This window comes from Oculina patagonica, chromosome 11 (genome assembly GCF_052425735.1).
Source record: "Oculina patagonica isolate OP01 chromosome 11, crgOcupat, whole genome shotgun sequence".
Taxonomy (NCBI): Eukaryota; Metazoa; Cnidaria; class Anthozoa; order Scleractinia; family Oculinidae; genus Oculina; species Oculina patagonica.
In genome coordinates, this window is record NC_135768.1 from 7,187,820 (window position 1) to 7,214,729 (window position 26,910).

General features: G+C 37.7%; 3 protein-coding genes across 4 annotated transcripts in view; 1 reads left to right on the forward strand and 2 right to left on the reverse strand.

Moving 5' to 3' along the window:
* Positions 1-24,829, reverse strand: part of LOC144630148 (uncharacterized) — a 41,446-nt gene extending 16,617 nt beyond the window's left edge. The window contains exon 1 of one of the 2 annotated variants that reach the window (XM_078488439.1): positions 24,722-24,829. In XM_078488439.1, the coding sequence (XP_078344565.1) occupies positions 24,722-24,818 (97 nt within the window). In that variant the 5' untranslated portion in view covers positions 24,819-24,829. Of the gene's footprint in view, positions 1-13,044; positions 13,067-24,721 lie in introns of those variants that run through there. The other variant, XM_078488440.1, reaches the window with a different exon arrangement.
* On the reverse strand, positions 1,949-12,708 carry LOC144630808 (uncharacterized). The gene is made up of 3 exons (XM_078489169.1): positions 12,702-12,708; positions 11,250-11,468; positions 1,949-2,862 (listed from the first exon to the last, which is right to left on the reverse strand). The coding sequence occupies exons 1-3, from the start codon at positions 12,706-12,708 to the stop codon at positions 1,949-1,951; spliced, it is 1,140 nt and encodes a 379-aa protein (XP_078345295.1).
* On the forward strand, positions 16,647-18,220 carry LOC144630810 (uncharacterized). The gene is made up of 2 exons (XM_078489174.1): positions 16,647-17,175; positions 18,021-18,220. The coding sequence occupies exons 1-2, from the start codon at positions 16,647-16,649 to the stop codon at positions 18,218-18,220; spliced, it is 729 nt and encodes a 242-aa protein (XP_078345300.1).
* Positions 24,830-26,910: the final 2,081 nt, after the last annotated feature.

Genomic DNA, 26,910 nt, shown 5'->3' on the forward strand with positions numbered 1-26,910 from the left:
ACAAGCGGGGGGCTCAATACATTGAAAAACCATACCCCCTTGTCCAGGCCCCGCACGTGACCTATACTGTTACATAACAATATCTGTTGCATAATAAGCTTACACACGTGCCTACAGTGCTACATCATTAAAATAAACAAAATTCACAGGGAAGAAAGACATAAAAATCCTATTCGCATGGCAAATAATTTATTTATGCCTTTCTCCCCTCCCCAGGCTAGGGATTCACAAACTAATGGGCTGCATACCCGCGCTCGTTTACTGGGCATTCGACTAAAGACAGACAATTTCAGATGGAGTAAAATGGCTAAGGGCAAAGACCCAAAGCCGATTTAATGATTAAAACATTCTTGAATAAATTACAAAAACAAATGGTTCTATAAATTGTGTTGAGCCCAGTAAAGGTGAGGGCACAAAAACGCCACAGCAGAATGATAACATCATGCTGCCGCCCCACCCAAGGGAAATGCAGCCCACAAAGTATACAATTTATCACGGAAGGGGGATTCCCTCCATTATCCACAGCATGAAACAAAGTAACAAAGGTCAGAAACTAAAACAAACACTGACCAATTATCAAAAGGGGAGGGTGAACAGCCGCCCTTGCCAATCTGTTCCCCTACCCTGTCTACAAGAATAAAAGGTATTACAAGATAAAAATAACCTGGACTGTTGCCCGTGCTAAACAGTTCAGAATTCAATGGCAGAGGGGGATTCCCCAACAGTTAACATATGGAATAAACTGAAATTGCCTAGAACACGATAAGGAATGCCCGTCAGTACAGAGAAAGAGAACAGCTGCCCTTGCCAATCTGTTCTCTCAACCCTGACCTAAAACTCAATGAGCAAACCGTATAAAATGAAGAAACTGCAACATGGAGCATGGGGATCTGCTGCCCCTGCTAATCAGAACCCCTAGCTCCCTAAAAGGTTCGGCAACCAAAGGGTGACAAGACTGCTGCCCTTGCTAATCAATCTCATCACCCTCTAGTGACCCGCACATGGCTTCCCCCGCAAGCCATGTGTGTACTTATAAGCTAAGAAATAAGTGAAGGTATTCTAATATACTTAAGGAATGCATTGGACTTCCAACGACCCAAAGCTCTGATCTGAGCATCAGACATGCCCCGTTCTGCAGCGAAAGACGCAGCGCCGATGCGAAAACTATGACCCTTGTAATATGTGGAGTCAAGCCCGCAGGCCTTTAACGAAAGAGAAAGTAGGTCCGCAAAAATGGTTCTTGAAACTGGACTGTTATCTAAATTAAGAAAAAGTGGGCCTGGTCGATTACCCCGTAGTGATAAATAATCCAATAGCAATTGTACTGGACAACAAGAATGATGACGATGCAAAATTATAGAAAATGGATGCTGATTGTAGCTATGTTTAAAATTGCCAAAAGTGATTTTCAGAGCCACCACACGATTGGAGGTATCGACTAATTTTACCAACTGGTGAACCTGCAGGGGGACATTTGCATCTTTAGGCGAATTGTAGGTAATCTCCCCGATTCGAAGAAAGGCAAAAAAGGCTGTTGAGCACATAGCCCGAAATTGACAACTCTGATACCGAGTAATAGCTAGCCGGGTAGAAGACTCAATGATTCTATGTAGTACTGGAAGTGTGATAGGTAAACGACTATCTAAGCGTGACCCAATCTTACCGTATCCCTTTAAAATCTGAATAATAAAAAAGGCTTTAGTCGGATCGGGAAGGCCTAAAAATTTGTGAGAATAGCCTAATGCAGAAACATAAGAACGCACGGTAGACGGAGCATATTGTTTGCCATACATATAAGCAATAAAAAGGGCCAATGTATGGGGCACAATGGGAAATGCCTTGCTAACGGAATGGAAAACCGTATCGCGAAATTGGTAAAACAAACTCCAAGCCCGCCGATAAGTGGGGATAGATGAAGGCTGGAGGCTGGACTTAGCAAGCATGGCTACTATAGAACCCAATTCTGAGGCTGCAGATACTGGGGAATCTCTGTGGGCGAGGAGTCCATGAGAGGTGGTGCAAGTTGCTTGAAAGTCTGGACCTGCAAGCGAGATAGAGCATCAGCTAGCTGGTTGCGAACTCCCGGTATATGCTTGGCTTTGAAAAGAATGTTGTGATGTAGACAAATAGACACTATCTTCCGAACAAAAGCCATCAGAACCTTATCCTTACAAGTTTGTTTGTTAATGACATGAACCAAGGCTTCATTGTCAGTAAAAAACAAAATACACTGATTGCTCATATCTACACCCCAGAGGTACAAGCTTAAAACAATGGGATATAACTCGAGAATGGCAATATTTTGGTATTGCCAACTGGAAGGCCATTTCCCATAGCACCAGTGAGACCCAAATATAGCCCCAAAACCCAAGGCACCCGAAGCATCAGTGAAAAGATTTAACTTGGAGGAATTAAGCCAGGTATCATCAAGGAAGAACGACTTCCCATTGAAATTAGACAAGAAAGATAACCATAAATTCAAATCCTCCTTGACCTCTTTGTTTAGTCTAATACAATGATGGAACATGCGAACTCCGACCGTCAAATCAATAAGTCGACGCAAAAAGGCTCGACCCGGCCTTATAACTGAACATGCAAAATTTAAGAGGCCAACGAGTGATTGAATTTCTTTGAGAGTGACTTTTTTGCGACGACAAAACTCAGAGATGAGGGACACACATTTCTCAATTTTATCAAGGGGCAAACGAGCCTCCAAAAGAATCGAGTCTAATTCGATACCAGCAAAAGACAACGAGGTAGCTGGACCACAAGTCTTCTCTGGTGCAATGGGAATACCTAGGTATGCACAAAGCGACAAAAACAAATCTAACTGCTGTTGACAGAGTTGCGCAGAAGGAGCAACTAACAGAAAATCATCAAGAAGATGCAAAATAAAATCAATCTTTAACTTATTACGGAGAATTTTAGCTACAGGGTATGAGAGTTGATCCCAGGTGTCACACGCTTAAGAACGCAGAGTTGTACCACTGAGCCATCGGTTTACTAACAAAACGAACGTGTCATCCAGCGAGGAAAAAGCAAGAGTGAATGAATGACTGACTGCTTTGTAGCCAGGCCATGAGTCAAGACATACAAGCGGGGGGCTCAATACATTGAAAAACCATACCCCCTTGTCCAGGCCCCGCACGTGACCTATACTGTTACATAACAATATCTGTTGCATAATAAGCTTACACACGTGCCTACAGTGCTACATCATTAAAATAAACAAAATTCACAGGGAAGAAAGACATAAAAATCCTATTCGCATGGCAAATAATTTATTTATTTACTCATGTTTGGTTTTTTGTTTTTTTTTCTCAACACTACTGCTGCGCCTCAAGCTGATTGCAAAAAATCAATTTATGACAAAAAAGAAGCATTGTATATTTTCAGTCAGAAAACTCAACAATCCAGTGCAATATTACGAAAATACTTTATGCTACAAGCTGATTAAAAACAACAAGTTCGCATATAGTTTGAGGAAGAGCGCTGCAAATAGATTACTTTTTTGTTATATTTCAATGTATTCTTATTTATTCGCCTTTTAAATATTATGTAGTAAATAGGACACCATGTTATTCTTCTTCGATTTTGCACGTTTTTGTATCGAGTTACTTATCATGTTATCTTTTTATAAGAAAAGTTGTTGCGATATGTCTCACGATAAATTTAACCGACTAAGGCCCGGGCCAAACGTCGAACTTCACATGAGTCGAACCTAATGCAAATGACCAAAAACAATAGGTTTTGCTCATTTGCATAGGTTCGACTCATGTGAAGTTCGACGTTTGTTCCGTGCCTAAATTAAATTTAGATGTAGATGTATATCATTATTCATATACGTAGGATATACACTAAGGCATTTGCACCAGCGCGTGGGCGAGCAGAACAACAAATCATCTTCCCGGCAAGCACTATAGAGACAAACACTGTATTGTCCCGAAACACGTTGACAAACAGTTTAATGTCCTTAAGAAGTGCAAGAATAAGTTTAATTGTTTAGTACATGAAATGCTACTTATCAGAGAATTTTCACCATCTCTAAGACTCAATCCGAGCCAAACTATTTGCGTGATATTGCATATTTTATTATGTTAATCTTAAGCGAACATTTTCTGACGGTTTATTCTTTTCATTTTTTGAACTTGAAAATGGTGTCATGACGACTCCGAAACGTCGTTCGATTTTATCGTTTATTTTTTACTCGCTTATGTATATCTAAACCTTTGCTTATAAACAAGGATATGTTTTTTTTTAACTTTTAACAACCCTCGAGACTGTAAGTTAACTTTCCGCAAAAACTTTTCCGCAAAATTGGACAAGAGAGTATTGTTTTATTGTATCTTTTATTTATTTACACCTTGTTGATTTTTAAGGGATCGCATCAGCTCTCATCTATCATATTTTTAATTTAACAATGATAAAAGATCGACCCACACGCCTATGGTTACTGCCTGCGAAACATTCGTTACAAGTCAGGTCTTCCTAACCTTTATACAGTCAAACATCAACTCGAACTTAACACTAACAGCCTCCTCTCTATAGAAACAAAGGCCAGCATTTCTTGCTTAACCGTGCTAATTCTAAATCCGATCCCTACTCTTATTGAAACTTCCTTATACCGCCACCTCTCCACATTTTGCCCATAACTTCTGCTTCTACTTTTGACCCGTAACTTTTGCTCCTTTATAACGCCATATTGGCGGCATATAGGAGCTATATAGGCGCCATATTGGTGAGAAAAGTGTGAAATTTCCTCCCTAAACGGTAACAGCAGAAAGGGCAAGTGAAATTTCGATAAATTTGATGAGGATAATGTTCTTTACATATTAATTATTTATGGTAGCCTAAGTGAATTTGACATCTTTTAAGATTCCAGTTTATCACTTCATTTTATTTTTTTGTGTAAAGGTAAATGAATTTTGGCGTCTTGTAACAGCGAAAAATAATAGAAACTGCACCATCAATGTTCATAATTTAAATGTTTAAAAAACGGTGTTATTCAATTTTTACTGTATTGGGTCCACATGTATTGCTAATCTGATATACTTGATAAAATTTTGTCTGTGTGATGCAAAGGCGCCATGTTGATTGTTGTCAGGAAGTTCAAACTTATTTCCCCAGAAACGCAGAAATGACAACGCGCTGATCCTTATATACTACAGTAGAACCCCGATAACCCGATCTCGGATAACTCAAATAACCCCGCTAACTCGAACTAACTTCTATTTTCCTTGGACCCACTTTTCAGTCATTTTTACTCGGTTAACTCGAAAACCCCGCTAACTCGAATTGCTTTTCGTTTCCCTTCAGAGTTCGAGTTACCGGGGTTCAACTGTAATTATGTACTTTGTGGTAACCTTAGTGAGTTTTACTTTTCTGCAAGATACCATTACGTTGATACATCTTACTTTTTTGTGTTGAGCTATATAAATTTTTGTTTCTTGCAAGATACGAAAACTGAAAACAGAAATTGTAGCCATAAATATATAAAAATATATAAAAATGTATTATTCGTTTTTACTGTGTTGTGTCTGCATGTATTGTATATTCGATAGAACTTCCTGTGTAATGTAAACAGTTCTATGCTCTTCCTAGTTCGCCAAATGGCCAGCCTCTTGCATATGCACGTGTTTGCTTTCCTATAGTTTTGTGGTAATTCGTTCTATGTTATTGAAAGTTTAATGGCTACAAAAAAATAAGATTGATGCGCAGAAATATTTGGGTTCGCATAGCCTCCAATCCGAAATACATAATTATGTAATATCTGATATACATATTCCAGTTTAAGAAAATAAACAACTGACATAGTACCCATAAAGTACTCAAAAGCGGATTTAGCAAGTACTAATAGTACCTGCGAGTTATTACTCATAGCTATCACTTCAAGCGCTTTTTGAATTCAACCTTGTGGACTTTATCAGAGCAGTGTGCCTTTTTCAATGTAACTGAACTTGATATTGTTCAGGCGCGCTTTTGTGATAGATGTTAAGCGTGCTTTCTCTGGTTTTCCAAATTGTGGCTTAACAGTTATTTCTTACTAGCTGTACATTATGAACCTTGCGTGCAGAATTTATTAAATTTTCGGACCGTTTGTAGTCCCCTTTTTTCTCAAATTCCGAAATTCCAATTGTTACACGCATAGGTGACATTGTCAACGACAATTTTATCCACAAACGCGCGTTTCCGGCCCCGATTCGATTGTGCACCACCATCAGATACGCATTGGCAGAGTAAGAGCTTTTTACAAAAAGAAATGTACCTTGTATTCAGCGCAACATACTTCTAGGAACGTTTCTGTAACATGCCAAGATCGCCGAGAGATGAAAAAACTTTAGCCAATAATTGAACCATAATTGAATACTGAGATCTTACCTTCCTTGGGTATTACTGAGATGAGTAGGTGTTCCAACGTTTGTTGCAGATGGCGTTCTATCAGATCTCGAGTGATCAAAACCTGTAGATGATGGTTCAACGGTCAGTTTTTTACCTCAATTTCTTTTTAGCTTAAAAGGCACAAATTTGCAAAATTTAACTCCTTCAAACCGATTCTACGCGGCTTTCCCTAACAAGTCTGTAAAACAAACGGCCTACACTAACAGTAGGCGGTGGTTGTTAATGAAATTTCGAGTTTGGTGATTGGCTGCATTGAAATGGTTACTCTTATTTTAGCCTACGCACCCTTCAGTCTAATCATTTGCAACAGTTTCATGTTGTCAATCAATCAATCAATCAATCAATCAATCAATCAATCAATCAATCAATCAATCAATCAATCGATCAATTGAACGATCAATAAATCAATTAATCAATCGGTCGATCGATCTACCGATCAATCAACTTTAAAAAAGGAGGGTAACGGCAAACAGCAAAAACTAATTAACAAATGGCCCTCGAATTACAGATTGCAACAATTGATATATACAATTTAGAAATTATATTTAAAATTTCGTAATACACAACTAAAAATTTTTAAAAGATAGAAATAAAAAAAAATTAAAATGATAAATGTCCTTAAGACAAGATGCGTAAAAAACAATTAGGCCCGTTTGAAAACAATGTAAATTGGCAAGAGTTTTCCAAAGTTATGCGTGTGCTAAACAATTTCTTTAATGACATTCTCTCTGTTTGTCTGAAAATTACAAACAAGCTATTAACGAGGCCGCCCTCTTCCGACAAGTGACACGGCGAAATGGAACAAATGAAATGGCGGGTAAAGACAAGACTTTTATTGAAATAGCGACAGCGAAGGTAAGATTTAAATAAGACACCAATGGCGAATCTCTCTTTTTTTAAATGTTCGACGGCCAACTGATGTAGTCACAAGTTCCCTGCATCATAAGCATGCATGGCTTGTCTTTCGTTCCCGCAGTCGAGTTTACAGGCAGAAAGCTATCAAGTCGAAAAGTGGATAATACAATCAGTAAAAAACTTTCGTTGCTTGTCCTACCCACTAGTAATTGCTGAAACGGGCACAAGGTGATAGATCCTTATTCGTTATGGCTGTGGCTGATCAAGGCGTCATAACGTCATGAAAAAATAGTTGAAAGGAAACAACTTACATAATGATGGTTTGCATTGCAATGCGGGAGGTGCGGTGGCCTAATGGTAAGCGCGCTCGACGCCAGTTTCTTGGGCAATACACTTTACTCTCACAGTGCCTCTCTCCACCCAGGTGTATAAATGGGCACCGGCAAATTTACTGCTGGGGGATAACCCTGCGATGGACTAGCATCCCATCCAGGGAGGAGTAGCAATACTTCTAGTCGCTTAATGCTACAGAAACCGGGATAAGCTCCGGCTCTATGGGACACTTGGCTCGGACACAGACTTAACCTTAACTTAACTTAACTTAATCTGGCAATGCAACCAACTAATGTACTACATCTTGATTCAACATAGCAAAGTATAAGAAAATAATGCAAATAAGCTCAGATGTCATTCATGCTGAGCGAGATGAGACCCACCTTTGGAAAACTGGCCCAGAGGCTTGAAACAGCGGGCAGCAGTCCAGAAATAATGGCCCGTCAAGGTCGAGAAATTGGTGGATTACAAGAGTTTTAGCGAAAAAGATTTTTTGATCAGTTGAGAACTGATTTTGTCATCGATGAAAAATTAAGCAGTAAAAACTTCCTTAGTGAGATGCCCGAGAAACTCCTGCTCTTGTGTAGGACAAGGTAGTGACGTCGTCAATCAGTCGTCAATCAATCAGTCAAAAAATGAAATTAATTTGAATTGACCTTTCAAAATGCACGAGAAACTTTTGCTCTGTGTACCGAGTTCAGAGTCACGTTGTTTTTCTGAAAATTTATTACACCGTTTTAATTGCGAAATTGAAGTGCCCGAAAAAAATCCTGTACTGTTTTCCTAAGTAAGTCACTTCCCAAGTAAGTCCCTGCTCTGTAAACCGAGGTTAGTCACGTCGTTTTTAATTGGTTGAGAAAACTCTTGCTGTTATGACGGAATTTCGACAGCGACATGCGTACCCTTAATTTGAAATTCAGAAGGGTGATATGTATGCAGTGGAACCCCGATATAACGATATGCCAAGGGAGCAGTAAAATTATATCGTTATATCGAGGAATCGTTATATCGAAACTCCCGATATAACGATATGTCCGTAAAATAAACGAAAATATCGTTATATCGGGGTAAAGCTGTTGTCAGAAACGTCAGAGATAACCCCTTTACTGTTAGTTATTGTATTAAATTCAGTGTTTTGCTTAATTGTGGCTGTGTACTGATAATATCATTATATCGAAGATCGTTATATCGAGGTTCTGTCCCATACATTTTACCGTACTATTGTACTACCGTACATTTTATACTACTATTTCCGGGACATAGAATATTCATCGTTATACCGGGAATATCGTTATATCGAGGACCGTTATATCGGGGTTCCACTGTAGCTACCTTTACAGGGTAAAGCTTATCAACTGTCAATGACTACTGTTTCCTAAAGTTGCATTTAAAACACATTACTTATGAAAGTAAATGAAGAAGCGTTCTCAAGTTGAATACTCGGAAAAAAGATTTTCCGAGTTCCCCCAACGGGAGTCGAACCCATGACCTTCCAGAAATACCGGTTGGACGCTCTAACCACTGAGCTATGGGAGACTCGTGGTGAGCGAGGTCATATACTAGGTTCTTATGTGTGACACATGTCCTGCCAACTGCAGGCTCAAATATGTCTAAATGATAAATGTGGATAAATGTAAAGTGAAATGGCAACTTGGATAAAGTGAAAGTAAATGAAGAAGCGTTCTCAAGTTGAATACTCGGAAAAAAGATTTTCCGAGTTCCCCCAACGGGAGTTATTCAACTTGAGAACGCTTCTTCATTTACTTTCACTTTATCCAAGTTGCCATTTCACTTTACATTACTTATGTTTTGTTATTGTTTTTTTATGCTTAGACACTACTACTGCGTTTCAAGCTGAGTGCAAAAATAATAAATTTCATGACATTTTGCATTTTCAAACACAAAAACTTAGCAATCCAGCGCAGCATTAGCGATCCTCTGCACGAAAATTCTATTTGTTACAAGCTGATTAAAAATAATAATTTATTGATTATTATAATTTATGGGCGCTCGATCCATAACAGTGCCCCACCGGTCGACCAAATTTGGTCTCAGTGTGGAGGCTACGCGGTTAGTTTCATCGATCGTGGAATTTTCGCTGGCAAGACTGAGTTTTGATGTGTTAAGAAAATTCCATCGGTCGAGAAATTTTCAAGTTCATTTCTTTTTAAGGTGGCGGCGCACGGTTGGCCATGGGGTAGCGACGGGTAGCAGCGAGCAAAATAACGTTATGTACACACTATGGGACATGTAGCAGGGAAGTGTGGTGGGGATATGTAGAAGGGAAGTAACACAAATTATTATATAAACTGCAGTGGTATAGCAAGTGGTAGCAAATCGATATGAATGGACACATGTGTGATATCATTTTTGACCAATCAGCTCGCAGAGTTTGCCATGTTTCAATGCTCAATGAGCCAAAGCTTGTCGATATTAAGTCGAAACATCTTCGGATCTTCATCGGCAATCTTCAATAATCTTCGGACATTTTTGGAAAAGTTGAGAAACATTCGTACGACCTTCGGACAACAAAAAACTAAAAACCTTTTTGAACTATTTTCGGGATTTTCCGAGGTTAAGAACTTTATAAAAACGACGTTTCGGTCAGTTTTACTGATCTTCATCAGGCTTTTCTTAAAATGTTGTCAGAAATACGACTTCGGACAACAGTTTGAAAATTTGGAAATCTTAGGAAAATGGTCGGAAATCTTCGGAAAATCGTCAAAAACATCGTAATTAGTAGGTTTATATAACAAACGGAATAATACATGGTTGCTTAGAAATATGAAATTTATCTTCTCGTGTTCAAATCAATATCTCACGAGTGAGCGCAGCGAACGAGGGAGATATCGATTTGAACACTCGCAGATAAATTTCATATTTCTAAGCAGCCATGTATTGATCCCCTATATATTCACCACATAAGGAAATATAACAAGGACATTTTCCAGGGGTTGTTGTAGCAACACGTTCATTCATAAGTGCCGTCACTTTTAAAAGCTTACAACACAGCTTTGAGCACGTGCATTGGGAGATTAGACATGGCGTCCGTCAGTAGCAAGGTTACATTGCATGGTGGTGTAATTATTGTAATTGTAATTGTAATTTATTTACCCACATAACACCGAAGAGCTTAGAGCTCGTTGAGACGTGTACGTGCATCGAAGATCGAATTGGAATTTGGAGTGTTGGTTATTGTGGTGGGAGGAAAACCGGAGACCAGGAGAAAAACCCTCGGAGCAAGGACGAGAACCAACAACAAACTCAACCCACATATGACACCGGACCGGAATCGAACCCGGGGTTATTGGTGGGAGGTGAGCGTTCTCACCACTGCGCCACCCCTGATGCCCTTAGTGTCACTTGTAATTGGTGCGATTGAGATAGAAAACGAAAACTTGCTGTATACCACCTTTTGTAGAAGGCTTACTAAAACCTTGGTTTTGAAAAATCTTCCCCAGGGCAGAAAAAAATCAACATTAGCTCCGAAATTAGAACGGGTGACCAAAAGACAAAAAAAAACTACTCCGGATAAAATAAATCCACTCATGGAACTTTATTTCTTTCCTTTATTATTGCTTGCGAGACATCAACATGTCATGGAATAAGTGCTGTGCATTATTACACAAATCCTTTGCTGCAGAATTATTTCAGCCATTTACATGCACAATCATCTCTAGACATGTTTTCGACATCCACATTCTTATGCAAAAATCGGCAGAAAAATCCGTCTGGTGCAGTGCATTCCTGTGATCCGGTGCAAGCAACGAACGGGCAGTTACAGCCGTTTCCACTTCCATCGATCCTAATATGGTCATCACAATCCTTCCAGTCACCTCGGTACTTGACCCTCTCATACCGCTTGGTAAAAGTTTGTCCATCTAAAAGAAATATACATTGCAAAAAATATTAAGGTTGTCGATGTTCAACTGACGTAGAAAAAAAATAAAGAATAAAGAAAGCATGTCAGTACTTGTCTTGTGTTAAACAAGGTCGAGCAAAATATCGTTATTTCTCAATTATGACAAATCTTTATTTGTTATACAAGAACGGTTTTCACTTGAGTGTCGAAAGTAATTCGCGTTTGCGTTGGTTTTAATTTACATTAAAATCCCGCTTTCTTGAACCTCAGGGAAAACGAAAATTGCTTAATTCGAAAAATCGGGTGGTTCGAGAGATGGGAGGTAATTTTACAGAGAATTATTATCCAAGGGAAGCAAAAATTGGTTCGAGAAATGGGGAGTTTCGAGGAACCGAGAGTTCGAGAAATCGCGACTCTACTGTAGTAACCTGAATAATTAGTTTAAAAAACTCGCGCCACTTTCTCGACCAATTAGAAGCAAAACTTAAAAAACAATCGTGACTCGCTAGCACACGTTTTTCCGTTCTTCGTGCCGGCTATATGTATTTGGTTCGAATTTTGATTGGTTAATTGGATTGTTTGCGTACTTTGTGACTGGCCAAAGTGATTACTATGGTTTTCGTTTCACGACACTTAGTTGAAAACTGCTCTAATGGCGAATCCTTACCTTCATGACACTGAAAATTGGCTTTAATTTTTTGACCGGTGAGCTTTTAAAGAGACTATGTCACGGATTTTAACAGATTTTTTAACAGCACAAATTTATATTTGTGTCGAAGGAAACCTTAAAACAATAGTCCATTTTTGTTAACAATTGCTATTTTAGAGCGCTTAAACTGTTTAAAAAGCGTTTGGCTGCGGATGGCTCTGATGGAAATTGACTGCAATTTGAAAACTTTGGCTAATATTTTCAATTTTTTCCCGACATTTAAGCCAAAGTTTGATTTCTATCTCCGAATACAGGTTATATCTTCCGTTAAATGTTCAAAGTCAATGTTTTCATAGGTAAAGTTGCCTAACTCTTATTTCAGAACAGTTTCGTCAAGCTTGCACAATAAGAATTAAAGACTCCGGTACGAAATATACATCTTTGAAAATAAAATGGGAAGCGCGCTACCTTTGTTTTGTCTTTTTGTTTCGCAGATAGAAATGCGCATGAGCAAAGTTTTATTTAATGGCGATTATTTGCTGGTGAAGTAATGATTTCTTATGCAACCAATCAAAATAGACGGAAAATGAACCGAACGATCACCTTCCATAGAGGAAAGACGCGTTAAAATAAATGTTGTAAAATTTTCTTTTCACCACGTTTAAGTTTTTGTTAGTTTTCTTTTTGAGGAAATAATGTTTTGTTGGCAGTACATATATGTTATCTTTTGAAACACTTGAAATCTCTAGCCGCAGTAAAAATTCAAAACCGAAGGTTAAGGCTCAATTTATCAGAGCGTAGTTTTAGATGCAATATTACAAATATTTATAAGTTTTCAGTCTATCAATGTTATACGTTATATTTACCCTTTTGCTTGCTTCTGTCTTTCTGGACGTGCTTGGCTTGGCTAAGTAAAAATACTACGGACACAAGCAGAAGAATGCAGGTGTACTTGAAAGCCATCTTCCCTAGAAAAACAGACAACAATGTTTATGCACAGGACGCCACCATGTTAGTGAAAAACAAGGTTTTTCCTCTGCGTAAGCGTTGCAATCAGTTTTTTATTTTTTGAAGTGGTTTCTATAAACAAATTTCATAAAAAAATAATTTCAGTATAGGTTCCTGGGAAACAAAAGCTCCTTCTAAAATAAGTAGTACGTATTTAATTAGGACTTACAACGTTTTAGAATTACAGAACAGCAAAATTGTTTAATGTTTGAGGTTAGTTTGAACTATAATAAGCAGTTTAATTGATTCAAAATAAAATGAAGAAGACAAAACCAACATTGTTTAAAAAAGTCTTTTTCTCGGCCCAGTTGATGACACTTATACTAATACTATCAGCAACATTAAAAGAGGGTTTACAAATTTAGATTAGTTTGATAAAATTATTTTACCTCAATAGTTAGAAAGCTCTGGAGCTCTGGACTGCAAACGCTTGAAGACAAACTGATACTCCCGAACACCGCGCCGATATGATATATAAGACCATAAAGAGAACGCCAGACAATACCTTTCCACAAACCAGGTTAACTACTCTTGGCGAAATAATTCAACACCTGCTTTTTGAGTACTGGTGTTAAAATTAACATCATAAATTTATGGCTAAACAAGTGGCCCGTGTATTTGTTAAAAACAAAAGAAAACTAAACCATTACCTAATTGGAAATTGGAAATTTTCCGAAATTGAGAGAAGTAAAAATAGCTTATTTTACTCGTTAGCCCTTCTTTAACGCTATCAATGAACAATTCAACTTTTGACTTAAAGATTTGGTAAGGCTATAACTTGAGGCGTGGGGTAGTTTTCGACATTCCCTTCGGTTCTATCGAAGGCTAGCCCGCGCTTTCTGTCAAAATATAATACTACGAAAATTTGCATATATTCACTGATACTCAGTCCTACGTTTTGAGCTTTTTTAAAATTAATTTCTTACAAATATCTGGACTAAGCTTCACGGTAAATAAAAGTTAAGCAGAAATTCGGTTAGTCAAAAGAATGATTGAACACTACATGCTTTGCCATACACCCGCAGTAGAAACAATATTCTTACCAGACCGTGATGAAAAGCTTTCCAGACACCACTGGTTAAATGAAATTTAACTCCAGTTTTTGAGTTTCTTAATTTAGGGGACTATGTCAAGGTGCATTCCCCGAAAAAAACAAAAAAAAAAACACTGAACACAAATTTTAAGCCCAACCTTGCCTACTGGTTGATTATCTTAAGGGAACTTAAATTTTGAAATAAAAAGGGGGAAGAGGGCACCATATTCGTTAAGTTGAAGGAAGATCTTGTATATACCGCATAAATCCTTAATAATTCCTTTGTGAGTACTGGCACAATACACGTTTCTGGTGATAATTCATTTTTCAAACATAGAAATTGATCTGTGTTTATTTTATAGAAAGAGTTTGATCCGATGATTAATTCAAAATACGAACAAAATAGTAATAGGCCACCGTACACGTTTACGAGAAAACGACGATTTATCTCTCAGCTAAGCTGGATAGAAAAAAGCTGCAAGTTTGTTTGCGGGCGTGCACTTATAACGCGTAAAATTCTGCGCAGTAAGGATGCGCAATGCAATACTAAGCAATGACGTTAATTAAGGGCGTATTTACTCGCAACATACACGTATAGCCGTCGCATTTGCCCGTTGGAATTTTTTCTTGTTTTTATCTCGAAATTATGTTATATCAGGGGCAAGAAAGTTTAGAAAATCAAAGTCAACTGACGAAGTAACTCATGTTGTTGAATGCATGAAGTTATTTTAGCAATGTTATGGTTTTATACCTTCATGTATTTCATGCTATAGGTGGGGAAATTTTTTCACCGTCGACTGAATGTCCGCAGAACAAAACAATCTTCAGACAAAAGGCTCCAACGGTAAAACTGGGGCCTAATTCCAGGTGGTTACAGTCCGTTGACCAGACAGGATATTGTGTTTTAGAGGCTTAACGGCATGCGCGTTCTAAGGTTTTGAAAAATGTAGGATTATATTCGAGAGATACGGTATTAACGTCCCGAAGATAGCGGTGGCTGGCTTCCTTATGAACTATACAAGTATGTGAGACCCAAAGGGTGCGGTTTGTGGGCTGTTTTGGTCTGAAAAAGGGTATAATTTTTAGCATTTGATCTGAAATTGGGTTTGCTTTATACATTGTGGTCAACAATGAGGAATAACGCGTCGAGAGAAATTCTTTATGACTGTTAAAATTTGAAGACCTTCTCAAATGATTACGGAAATCGAAGAAGTATCTTGGGAGGCTATGGTCTAAAATTAGGTATCAATTATTGGTTTGGCATATTTTGGGCTAAAATAGGATAAGGGTTTCAGGAGTACGTCCTTATGCCCACCCCAATTTTTGGAGGGTAATCCCTGGGTTGATGTATAAGAAAGTTTTCGATCGAGATTCGATATTTATTTTGAGGAATGCGTGTGCGGGATGTAACTTATATTAAAAAGAGATTTGGTCTGGGATGCGGAATAAGGATTGGATGAGGGAGTTACTTAAAAAAGGGTTTTCGGGATACAGGATTTGGTTTGTGGATTGCATGTATGAACAATTAATTTTTATTTAAAAGGCTTACAGAATGCGGGTTTAAATTCTCGAAATGATTACAGGGTTGATGGAGAGAGGTTTGTATTTGGGTTGCGCTGAACTAGCTCATCTGAATCGATACTGCTTACCCGGCGTAAGTCTGATCTAGATTGACTTCAGATGATGTGTATGTAGCGGCTTCTGTAGCCTCTCTTTGTAACCTTCCTCTAGCAGGGGTAAAGGTAATCCACATTACATACAGGAAGATGGGGTGCAGTAGCAGTGCTTCACCTGTATAAGAGTGCACCTCTTAAAAAGCCTTTGATAAGGGTTCTAAATGAATTAAGATCGTTTTAAGTGATTGTGACTCAAACACCCTCTCAAGACTCGAAAAAGCGGGTTCACAAGCGACTCAAGTTTATTCCGGAAGATGAAGATACAAGTTCCCCAAGTAATGAAACAGAACTTTCCGACCACGACTACTGTCTTCGAAGCAATGACAAGGGAAACGCAAACAGACTTATCTTTTGAAGATTTACGGATTTTAACTTCAAATATGGACGACTTAAAACACGAGAACGCGAAACTTACAACAAAGCTAGCAAACAAGAAAAGACTGAAGAGAGAGCTCTTTATGCAAGATGTTTTAAAAAAATGACGAGTCTGTTACAGCAAGGCGCCCAAATGTGTGACCACTTTTAATTTACTCACATTCTTTCGTGCAGATTTAATCCAATCAAAAGCCGTGGATAGCTTGCAGTTGACTTCTGATTGGATTAAATCTGCACGAAAGAATGTGAATAAATTAAAAGTGGTCACACATTTGGGCGCCTTGCTGTAAGTTTTACACTGGAATACCCACTCTAAATTGCTTGATGATGATATTTAATTTGCTCAAGCCGTTTGCAGAAAAACTTAAGTATTGGGACAAAAACAAAAAAACACAAGTCAGCTATCAAAAAGATTCAAGTAAGAAAAAGCCCGGAAAGCAAAGACTACTGACTATAATGGAAGAGTTTATCATAACTCTGCTGAGACTGAGACTTGGACTTTTAAGTAGACATATGGCAGACATCTTTGGAGTATCTGAGGGCACTCTTAGCAAAGTGTTTACAACATGGCTTTGCTTTTTGTCAAAAGTTTTCAGTGACATTCTTCTTAAATGGCCTTGTAAGGAAGACATAAAGAAAACTTTGCCAAGGTCATTTAGTAAATTTCCCAACACAAGAATCATAATAGATTGTACAGAGATTTTTTTGCAGAAGCCAACTTCTCCTAGTGCACAGAGGGCAACTTGGAGTAGCTACAAACAACACAACACAATGAAAGCTCTTGTTGGAATTACACCAACAGGATATTTTAGCTTTGTTTCTAAACTATGGACTGGAAATGTGAGTGACAGATACATCACTGAAAAAAGTGGTTTGTTAGACAAACTTGAAGAGGGGGATGCTGTTATGGCCGATAAGGGGTTCAACGTCAGAGATTTGCTCACAAGAAAGAAAGTTTCACTCAACATCCCACCACTTTGCAAAGGTACATTGCCCTTTAATATTTATTTAATTTAGTGTGGGTTGGATCAAGGAAGTTAAAACTTAAGCACTCCCTGTCCAACCCTCCCCAGGGTTTCCCCCTGTAATGCCCTAAACAGGATTTAGGTACATAAAAGGGTAGAAATATTAGTCACAAATTGAAGTATATGAAAGGGTAGGGGAAACTGTTTTTATTCAGCTATTAAAAGGGCCCTTGAAGTATTTCAAACAATTGCAACTTAGAAAACTGACAGAAATGCAGTATTTTTAAATTATAGGTATATGAGAGGGGTACCTTTTTCACTATGGGTACGAAAAAAGGTTAGGGGAGTTGGTTAAGGGAGAGAAGTTGTAAATGGGAAGCAAAAGGTTTGCTTAGACAAAGTTAAAATACCCATATGCTTTACCTAGTTAGGCTAAGAGAATGATGTAGCTGATGGTTATAGAAAACTGGATGTTCAAGTTACATATACTGAATTATTTGTATTCAGGTCAAACTGCTTGTTGCTGGCAAGAAACCCAAATTAATTTGGCTTTGGGATAAATATTTTTAAATTGTTAGAAAGGTTACATTTTCTGTTCTAGGTCCAGTGATTATTACCAATGAAACTTGTAAGAAACTACTAAAACTAATAATAATTATACCACTGGATTTTATTTGTACTTCTACACAAATTTAACTTACTTGTATGTTTGGACCTCTCAAGCATGTTAAGATGAGATAAAGCCTCCTTTACCAGTCCTTTTTCAGTGTAAGGGTTGAACTGCCATATGTTACAAGTTTTTTATACATTGGTGTTTACAGTATATTTAATTGAACCATTTCCATTTTGTTTTATGTTCCCCCAGGAAAACAGCTTTCCAAAAAGGCAGTGAAATCAACCCGTGCCATTGCAAGTGTGCGGATCCACGTTGAGCGAGCTATTGAGCGTTTAAAGGACTTTCGGATTCTACAAGGGAACTTCCTCCTTCCAATGCTGCCTATTGCAGATAACATTTTGAATGTGTGTGCTGCTCTTTGCAATTTGCTGGCACCCTTAGCTAAATAACCATTTGTATAAAATACACTCAAGCCACTTTAATAACACATGATTTACTTAAATCTTTTCTGCCATGCAATAACAATTTAGTTATCCATTCCACTGGAAAGGATATAAGTGTATGTTCTGAATAAACTGCGTTTTTAGATTGTGATCTTGAGCATGTTCCACCAGAGGTCTTGAGAAAGCATTTAAGACAAAGTCATTTCACTTCTGCATGTGACACCAACAATGCAACTTATTGTCATTTCATAAGGACTTAAATATGTCATGGTGAAACAGTTCTTGGACCAAGTGCTCAAGGAAAAAGTTTCTCAGCTTCTTGAGCATTTCTTTCCACAACTCATTGTCAAACTTAACATGGACAATCAGTATACCTTTATGTGTATAAATAACTAAATCACAATTAAGCATCCCTGATATTCCCATCAAGCCCTGAATTTGATAATTCCATTTAGTTTCTCTTTTAAGTACAAACTCATCATCGACCAACTCGAGATACTCCTTGGCTGCAACCTGTGGAGGAAGATTTCGCTTTGCATACATGCTCTTCACTTCAACTATTTTTTTTTTTGCAACACTCACAGATCCTTATTCCATCTGGGCTAGCTCCCAGGAAAGGCCACAATTTGTTAATTATCAGTCCACTACTTGTTATGGACAACTTTTTATGTTTTCTGTTCTGCTTTTTAAGGTAGAGATTAAGGCTTGCTTTTCTTTTTCATGGCCCCATGTCAACTGTTGTGGCATGGCATCCTCAGCATTTGGACAATAATTCATGAGATGTTTGACTGTGTTTCTTCTGTCTGTGGTTTCTCTGAGATGACAAACAGTGTAGAATGACGATACTGTAATTCTTCCTGCCCTTTGCTCAAACCAAAATTGGGACTGGGATTGACCTAATGTTTTTTTTGTTTACCATTTCTGCCTGCTTTTCATCAAATGAAATTGACTCAAGGAATTCTGTAGCAAGTTCTTTTGATACTACAGGTGTCATTTTGTCAATATTTACAGCAACAAAAAATTTTGCATAGTCACTCATTGAGTACACATCAACACTTTCAACAATTTCCTCATTCTTGATGTTTAAATCATCATTTATAAATGCTCTTATTTCTTCCTCTGTTTGCTGAGGTTCTTCAGCAGAATGTAGGTATGGCATAACTGAAGCAGTTGGGCATGTTTCTAAGAGGCCAGCTTTGAGCCGCTCTTCCAGTGCAATGGCATCATAAGGAAAACACAGAGGATTAAAATCATTTGGCTTTACTGACTCTTTAACTTCCTTCCCATAATTACCACTCCCTGTTTGCAGGTCTTGAATAAGCAAACTTCCCTCGTTTCCCTTTCCTCTCCTTGTCCACAAGCACTGCCTTGATGTGCACGACTGCAGGTCATTGTAACGCACACTTGCTTCCAAGTCAAACAGTGCTGCAGCTACAAGTCGGCAACCTCCGTCTGCCCTATAAACATTAATTTCTACTATGCGACATGAATGTATAAATGGATGATCATGGATAGATGAATGAATGCATGAATGTACATGTATAATAATGGATGCAGATGAACAACCATCAATTGAATAAAATAACACACCACATCTAAGTTAGTAAATAAAAACTGTATCAAATTCTGATGCTGAGGTCATAAGCATTCTCAAAATTATTACTAATGGAGAATGGTTTTATCCTGCAGCAACTATTAAATTTCAAATACCATTACAGATATGGACTGACAAATTATCAAAACAATATCAGTCAAACCTCTTGAAATGTAAGAATGACCATCAAAGGTAAGAGAAAATAATGTGTCAACTATGGAGGTGCCTGTATTACAGAGGTAGAGTTTATATGAACATTTTGGTGTCATTTGGACTAGCAAGTGAACTTTCCATAACAGGGAGTGCTTTCATTATAGAGGCTCTGTACTAAAGGACAGGTCTGGCTGAATAAACATTTTATTTTTAAAATAAAATGTGATTAATATGTTAAGAAATAAAAATGACAAAATTGTCTCACAATGACAAGTTCTTTATTCCTATTTTTAGTTTATCTACATGCACTTGAAGAAACAGGTGTCAAAATAATAAAAAAAAACATACCCTCCTTTGCATGGACAATATGCTGAATGAACGCTCCCATCCTTCTTCAAAATAAAAAATCCTTTGTAGGTTGTCGAGCCATCATCAATCTTGGACCTTTCAGTTGGCTTAAGAGAAAACGTAACATAGCTATAGCTGCTGGTTGCTGATTGAGGTGGATGGTAACGGAGGTCTTCAACGTGTCCATCAAAATGAATAATATTTATGGTTCTTGTTTAGGATTAAACCGGTTTCATCCTCTCTACAGATTGATTGCTTTAGAAGCATGTCTTTAAGAGTTTGCCCTGGCTTCACTTGAATGTATTTCATTTCCAATACTCCTGGGTCACTCTGGGTGGGTAAATGAATGATTTTATCTGGTGAAGCCCCTAGAAAACCATGGGACTTGCTGACAAAAAACCCACAGTCTTCCAGTGACACACCCTTGCAACCCTTCTTAGACATTTCTGAAATAAAAACCTGGGCAATTTCTTCTTCTTTCTCCAGGCCTTCTCTCATTGCAATTGTTTGTGGGATGTCTGAGTAGCCCATTACATCTTTTAATGCCTTTGTGGGGGAAGTACTAGGTTTCAGGCTGGCCACTCGTTTACATTTTGAGGCAGAAATCCGGCCTTTCTTAAATCGATACCAGTCTTCACAGTTACTTTGCAACCTAGTTTTTTTTCTCAACAACAGCTATTTCATCATCTGAAAAGCCGAGTTTTCTTTTGACAGCTACACAGGCATCCTTTATTTGGGACAAAGTTGCTCCTTCAGGTAATGGTGAGAAATTATCAATAATGTAAGGCTCAGACAGAGGTGCCTGTGCATTGGAAACATCCTCATTACCTTCCAGCCTCTCTCGATCTTTGTCCTCATCTACCACTTCCTCCACCTCTGGCTCAGCCATGACATGCAATCCTACAGCACTTGGTGTACATTTTAAAAGAAGGCTTCGAAACTCTAGAGCAAGGTTTTTTTGTGCCATGTAACTTGGCCGTGGATCAAATATGGTTGCTCTGGGTTTACAGGTACTTTTCTTCTTCTTCCCAATGGTGGGTTTGGTAAAATCCATGTTCTCTACAGGTTTTACCTCCTCATGTGTCCTTTTTTTTTTTTTTTTCTACATGCACTTTGACCCAGTACATGTGACAACAGTGCTCTCTCGAAGAGTTTCCTCCAGATTTATAAGAGCAGCTCCCACATGTCTACAAGCACCATCAGAACTGCAATAGAATTTAACCCGTGTGTATAAAACATAGCCTGAGTACAGCCATGTACTCTTATCAACTGGGTAATGCAAACTTTGTTCAATGTCAGATGATTAACAAGGAATACTGGGAATTTACACAAAAAATAAAGGACTTTCATTAGTTTGATATGACACAGAATTACCCTAGCTAGCATATTATACATGCAAGTGCCATAAATTAAATAAAGAGCCAGGGAAATAAGAAAATAATTATTAGTTCACATGAAAGAAAATCAAAAGAAAGCAACAGCATGATTGGCTAGAAATGTTTATACTTACCCTCCTATACACGGGCAGTGAGCAGAATGAACAGAACCATTTTCCTTTATAAGAAGCCAGCCATCGTAGGTGGGCTTATTGTCTATTTGGGTTCTTTCTCTCTCTGTAGGCTTCACGCTGAACTTGATGAGATGGCAGCCACAAAAAATCGATTTATTAGTTTGAAGACTTTGCACATGACCATCCCAGTGTAGTCTAAATCCTTCGAGTGACTTGTAAGCCTTCAAACTTTCGTGGTCGTATCCTTCTTTTACAATTAAATAAGCGTACATATCGCCCCAGGTATAATTCGATAATGACGAAAAATCAGTTGTCCAGTCCGATTTGAGAGAGTAGGGATCGGAAATAGTTCCATCGTCTGTTTCCAACTTCGCCGAAATATCCGTCTTGTCTGCTTGCTCTTCTATGATTTCGATGCCAAGTTCGTGAGCTTTTTCGCACAAATCCAAAAGTTCTTCGCGACGCTTATTCGAAACACTTATTCCCCGTACTTGTAAATACGTTTTTAACTCAGGAACTTTCATTCGGACAAAATTAGGTTCCATTTTTTAAGCATCGAACTTGTAAACAGCAAAGAGCAGGAAAGCAAAGATTTATAATTTGCGCGAAAGGTTTGCCCGCATTAGCCTCGCTTCCGTGCCCTCGGCCCAGGGCACCCGGGAATACGAAACTCGACTCTTGCCATCATATGAAGTCATTACCTAATTTTGCGGGCATCGAAGGAAATATTTATTTTAAGTTTTGATGTCGTAGCTTTAATACTCTTGAAGTTACCTGGAGATGTGGGGTGGGGATTCCTTCGTTCCCAAAAGATCAGAATCCGTGTCACGATTTTGAAAACCTTTTTACACAACGTCCAAAACCTGATATAAATCGAAATAAAACGCAAAATCAGTTAAATCTCGAATAGAAAGAATTTCCACCAAAACTTGACGACTTTTTACGATATATGAAACACATCAATGAAATAGAAAAGAAGGCCACAGTTTTTAACCAAAAGAAACGGGACCCTATAAAGTCCTACTTGTAATGTCTTGTGAACTTGGTCCTATTCCCTCTAAGAAATGAAACAACATGTAAGTTCTTTTTCCTTTTTGTTTTATTGCCTTTTATTAGTCGTTGGAATTTAGGTTTAAATGGTTTGTTTCTTAGCTTAATTTTGCATTAAAATTAAGGAAAAGAAAACATTGTAAAAGATAGAAGTAAGCTAAGTAACGTAATATATGTCGTGTATTGTAAGGTATTTATTTATTAATTATTTGTGATGTAATTATCTTGGCTTCTTTGTCTTAATAAAAAATATTTTTTGAATAGAAAACTGGACAAAGAAGTGACTATAAAACAATAATGTAACAAGGAAGGTTTAAGTTGGGGAAGATTAAGACGAAATTGGAACAGTGGGGGTGGGGCGGGGGCTCTGAAAGCGGCCAATGCTTTTGTAGCTAAGTGATAGGATGGGTGAATTCACTTAGGTCATAACTCTGCTTATATTAAACATATCAAATTGAAATTGACACATGAAGGACAGCTATGTTAGAAAAATATTTTGCATTTGTAGTCGCCATGGTTACTGGTCACGTGACTATGTAATGGCGAAAATGAAACTTAAAAACGTTTCTCCTCATTCAATATTAACCCTACAAAAAAGATATTTTGCATGAATTTAATACACAAAAATCGGAAAAACTTGTCCGATCTAGAATCTCGAATTTCAATTTTGTGACGTCACAATAAATGACGTCATAAAATTGAGTTTTTCCGTTTTTCACCGTACTGATCTAAAAGACAGATAAAATTAATCATCTCATTGAGCAAAGTAAATTACTGAAAGCTGTACTTCGTTATCACTCATAGTCTTAGAGATATTGACAAAATTCCATGCATTCCATTTTAAGTGTATCTAATTGTGACGTCACAGTAGTTAAATTTGAGATTCTAAATCGGACAAGTTTTCCCGATTTTTGTGTACTACATTCATGTAAGATATCTTTATTGTTGGCTTAATAATGAATCTGGAATAAACTCTGAGAGTTTTCAAATTTTAGTTTCGCCGGTTGACAGTCACGTGACCAGTAATCATGGCAACCTCAAGTGCAAAAAATGTGTTTAACGGAGCTTTATTGTATGTGTAAATTTCAGTTCGAAAACTCAAATATAACCAGAGTTATAACCTGGAGAATTCGGCCCTCCTATCACGCCCCCACATATACATTTGGCCGATTTCAGAGCAATAAATTCCCAGCGTGTTTTGATGACGGTATCACAATCCTCCTTATTACCAAGGTACGTGGCGTATGGAACCCCCCCTTGCCAGAGGATCTGCAAGGAAAATTAAAAGAAAGCAAATGCATTTAGCGCCTGGGCGTACAAGGTGGTTGGAGGTGGATGCCACCCCCTTAAGGTTTCCTTGTAGATGAAAAGAGGATTTACTATTTGATGCTGAAACTATTAATGACTGTTTATTAATCCCTTGCCAAAATAGGCCTTATCACGGTTTTCGACACCATCTTGACGAGTAGGCAAAGCGGTTAGAAATTACAGTGTTTGTATGTGAATCCGACAGCAAATATCTTATACAAAACTTGAATTCTGGACAACTGATGAATTGTAAAGTTAAGATACTTGGCAAAAGTTTTTATTCGCTAAGTTTGAAGGATGTAGCTGGGCTAGAAAGCGTTCAGTCACGTTTTTAATTTCCCATACATTGGTCTATAATTTTTTCCGCGAACCGCTTCAATTTGCGGAAAAATATAGACAAATGTAAAGTCCTATTTTGAAACCGTTTCACGCGCATGCACTCAACGTCCTTTAACATTTTGCACTGACACTGAGGAACTGATTCCGATCGCTTAATTACGGCGACTTGTGACACTTCAAAAAGAAAAGAAAGGAGAAAAATTACCATTTTGCTCATCAGCCATCTCGAGGTGCTTGGCTTTGGTGGACAAAAATGCAACAGACAACAGCAAAACAGCACAGGTGTACTTGAAAGCCATCATTGCTGTAAAGGAAATTAAATATAAGAAATTAAAGACATATACGAGAAAAAAAAAGCAATAATCACTTGCGTGCATTCGGCAGATAAAAGAAAACATGTACTAAAAAGAGGAGAAAGATACTGTGTGCATTATGGTTCGTGTAAGGTCAAGAGCGATTATTACATACAAATAGTCGACACAGGGAGAAAATTGTGAAATTCCTCCTTTTACGCAAATGCGGGACAGTTAATTCTGAACAGCGGAGAGGAAATATATTGCATAAAACCTCGTATCTTGACAACGAGAATGATTTTGGCAAGCACGTTAAGCGGCAATATCAAGGCTGAAGTTTATGCATACATTTTTATTATTTGTGGTAAGATAAATGAATTTTGTTTCTTGTAAGATGAGAAATATAACAGAAATTACAGCCGACAACTGGTCAATGTGTATAATAAAAAGTGTTGTGTAATATATTATCAGTTACTGTATCTAGTATACATGAATTTTGAATCTGATATATCTTAACTTAATTTTGCCTGACAGATGTAAACTATTCTACGCTTTTCCTCTTTCGCCAAATGACAAACCTTTTGCATATGTGTCGTTACCTATAGTTTTAAGGCTAGATCAAAATAAAATTGATGGTCACAGATAATTGGGTAGTAACTGCACTTGTTTTGTGATATATATGTTAAGTGGGCTTTCGGAAATTTTGTCTGTAATGCTTTCCCCCCTAAAAGTCCAAAGAGCAATTGTTACATGTATAGGCGCATTGATAAAGCGAGAATTTTATCCCCAAACGCGCGCTTTCCAAGTTGACTGTGGCCACCATCACCTACGCATTAAAGAGTTAGTGCTCACATGTACTTTTTAATCATCAGGTCAACATCTTTCTAGGAAAGTTCCTGTAACATGCAAGGATCGCCAAGAAATGAAAACTTGAACCTTAAATTGAGCCACGAAAGGCGCTCTAGGCGGTATTTGTCGCTAACACTGAGATCTCACCCACCTTGGATAGTCGTCATTGAACACTTGTTTCAATCTTTGGTATAGGTGGTGTTCTATCAGATGTCAAGTGATCAAACCTGCATAAAACGAATAAACGATCGTTGTTTTTTTTGTTGCAGTTTCTCCAAAGAACAAATTCGATAAACTAATACGTCTCAAAGTGATCCTACCTGAGTTTCCCTGATAAACGAATAGCCTGAACTAATATGAGTTTTGAGTTTGGTGATAGGTTGCATTAAAATGGAGACTCTTAGTTTAGCCTGGGGATACACAAAAACTCTTTCATAGTCTTGACAACGGCTATTGCTTTTACAAACATTTAGAGGCAGCACGGAATGAAACATTATTCCTTGCATCAGTTTTGTGCTATTCCACTTTTGAAATAACATTTTGCGTTTGTCCAAAAAGTACAAACAAGTGACAAAATTTTGAGCCACAGATAACTGTTGGCGATTTTTGATTTTTAAAGTTATGTTTAATGAGATTATTTACATTACCAATTAAAATGAAGACTCTTAGTTTAGCCTTAGGATATCTTTCACAGTCTTGACAACGGCTATTGCTTTTACAAAAAGTTGATGAAATTTTGAGTTTGGTGATTGGTGATTGGTAAAAAAAACAAAAATTTCGAAAGCAGCACGGCTTAAAAAAAGTCATTCAGTCTACATCAGTTTTGTGCTATTCAATATCTAAAATAGCATTCTACGATCGTCCAAAAGTACTAACAAATTGTTTTAAAAATTATTTTACAACAGATTACTATACTGGTAATTATCGATTCTTACAGCTACGTTTACTGAGATTATCAACACATTACCAGTGTTAAGTTATAACAACTTTTGCTGAAACATTTACTATGCGTCTCAATCTGAGTACAAAAAATTCAGAAAAGAAGTCGTACATGGCATATTTTCGAAGTTTTGCAGTATTGCGTGAAATGCGTCTAAAACTGCTTTTTGTTTTGAATCTTAGGAATTTATATTGACTACAAACTTCAAGCATCAAAACTATTTTGGTCATGAATCTAGTTTAAGAAATTGATCATCTTAGCCTAAGATGAATATGACAAGGAGCTACCCCCTTTACTGATTTCTAAATCAAG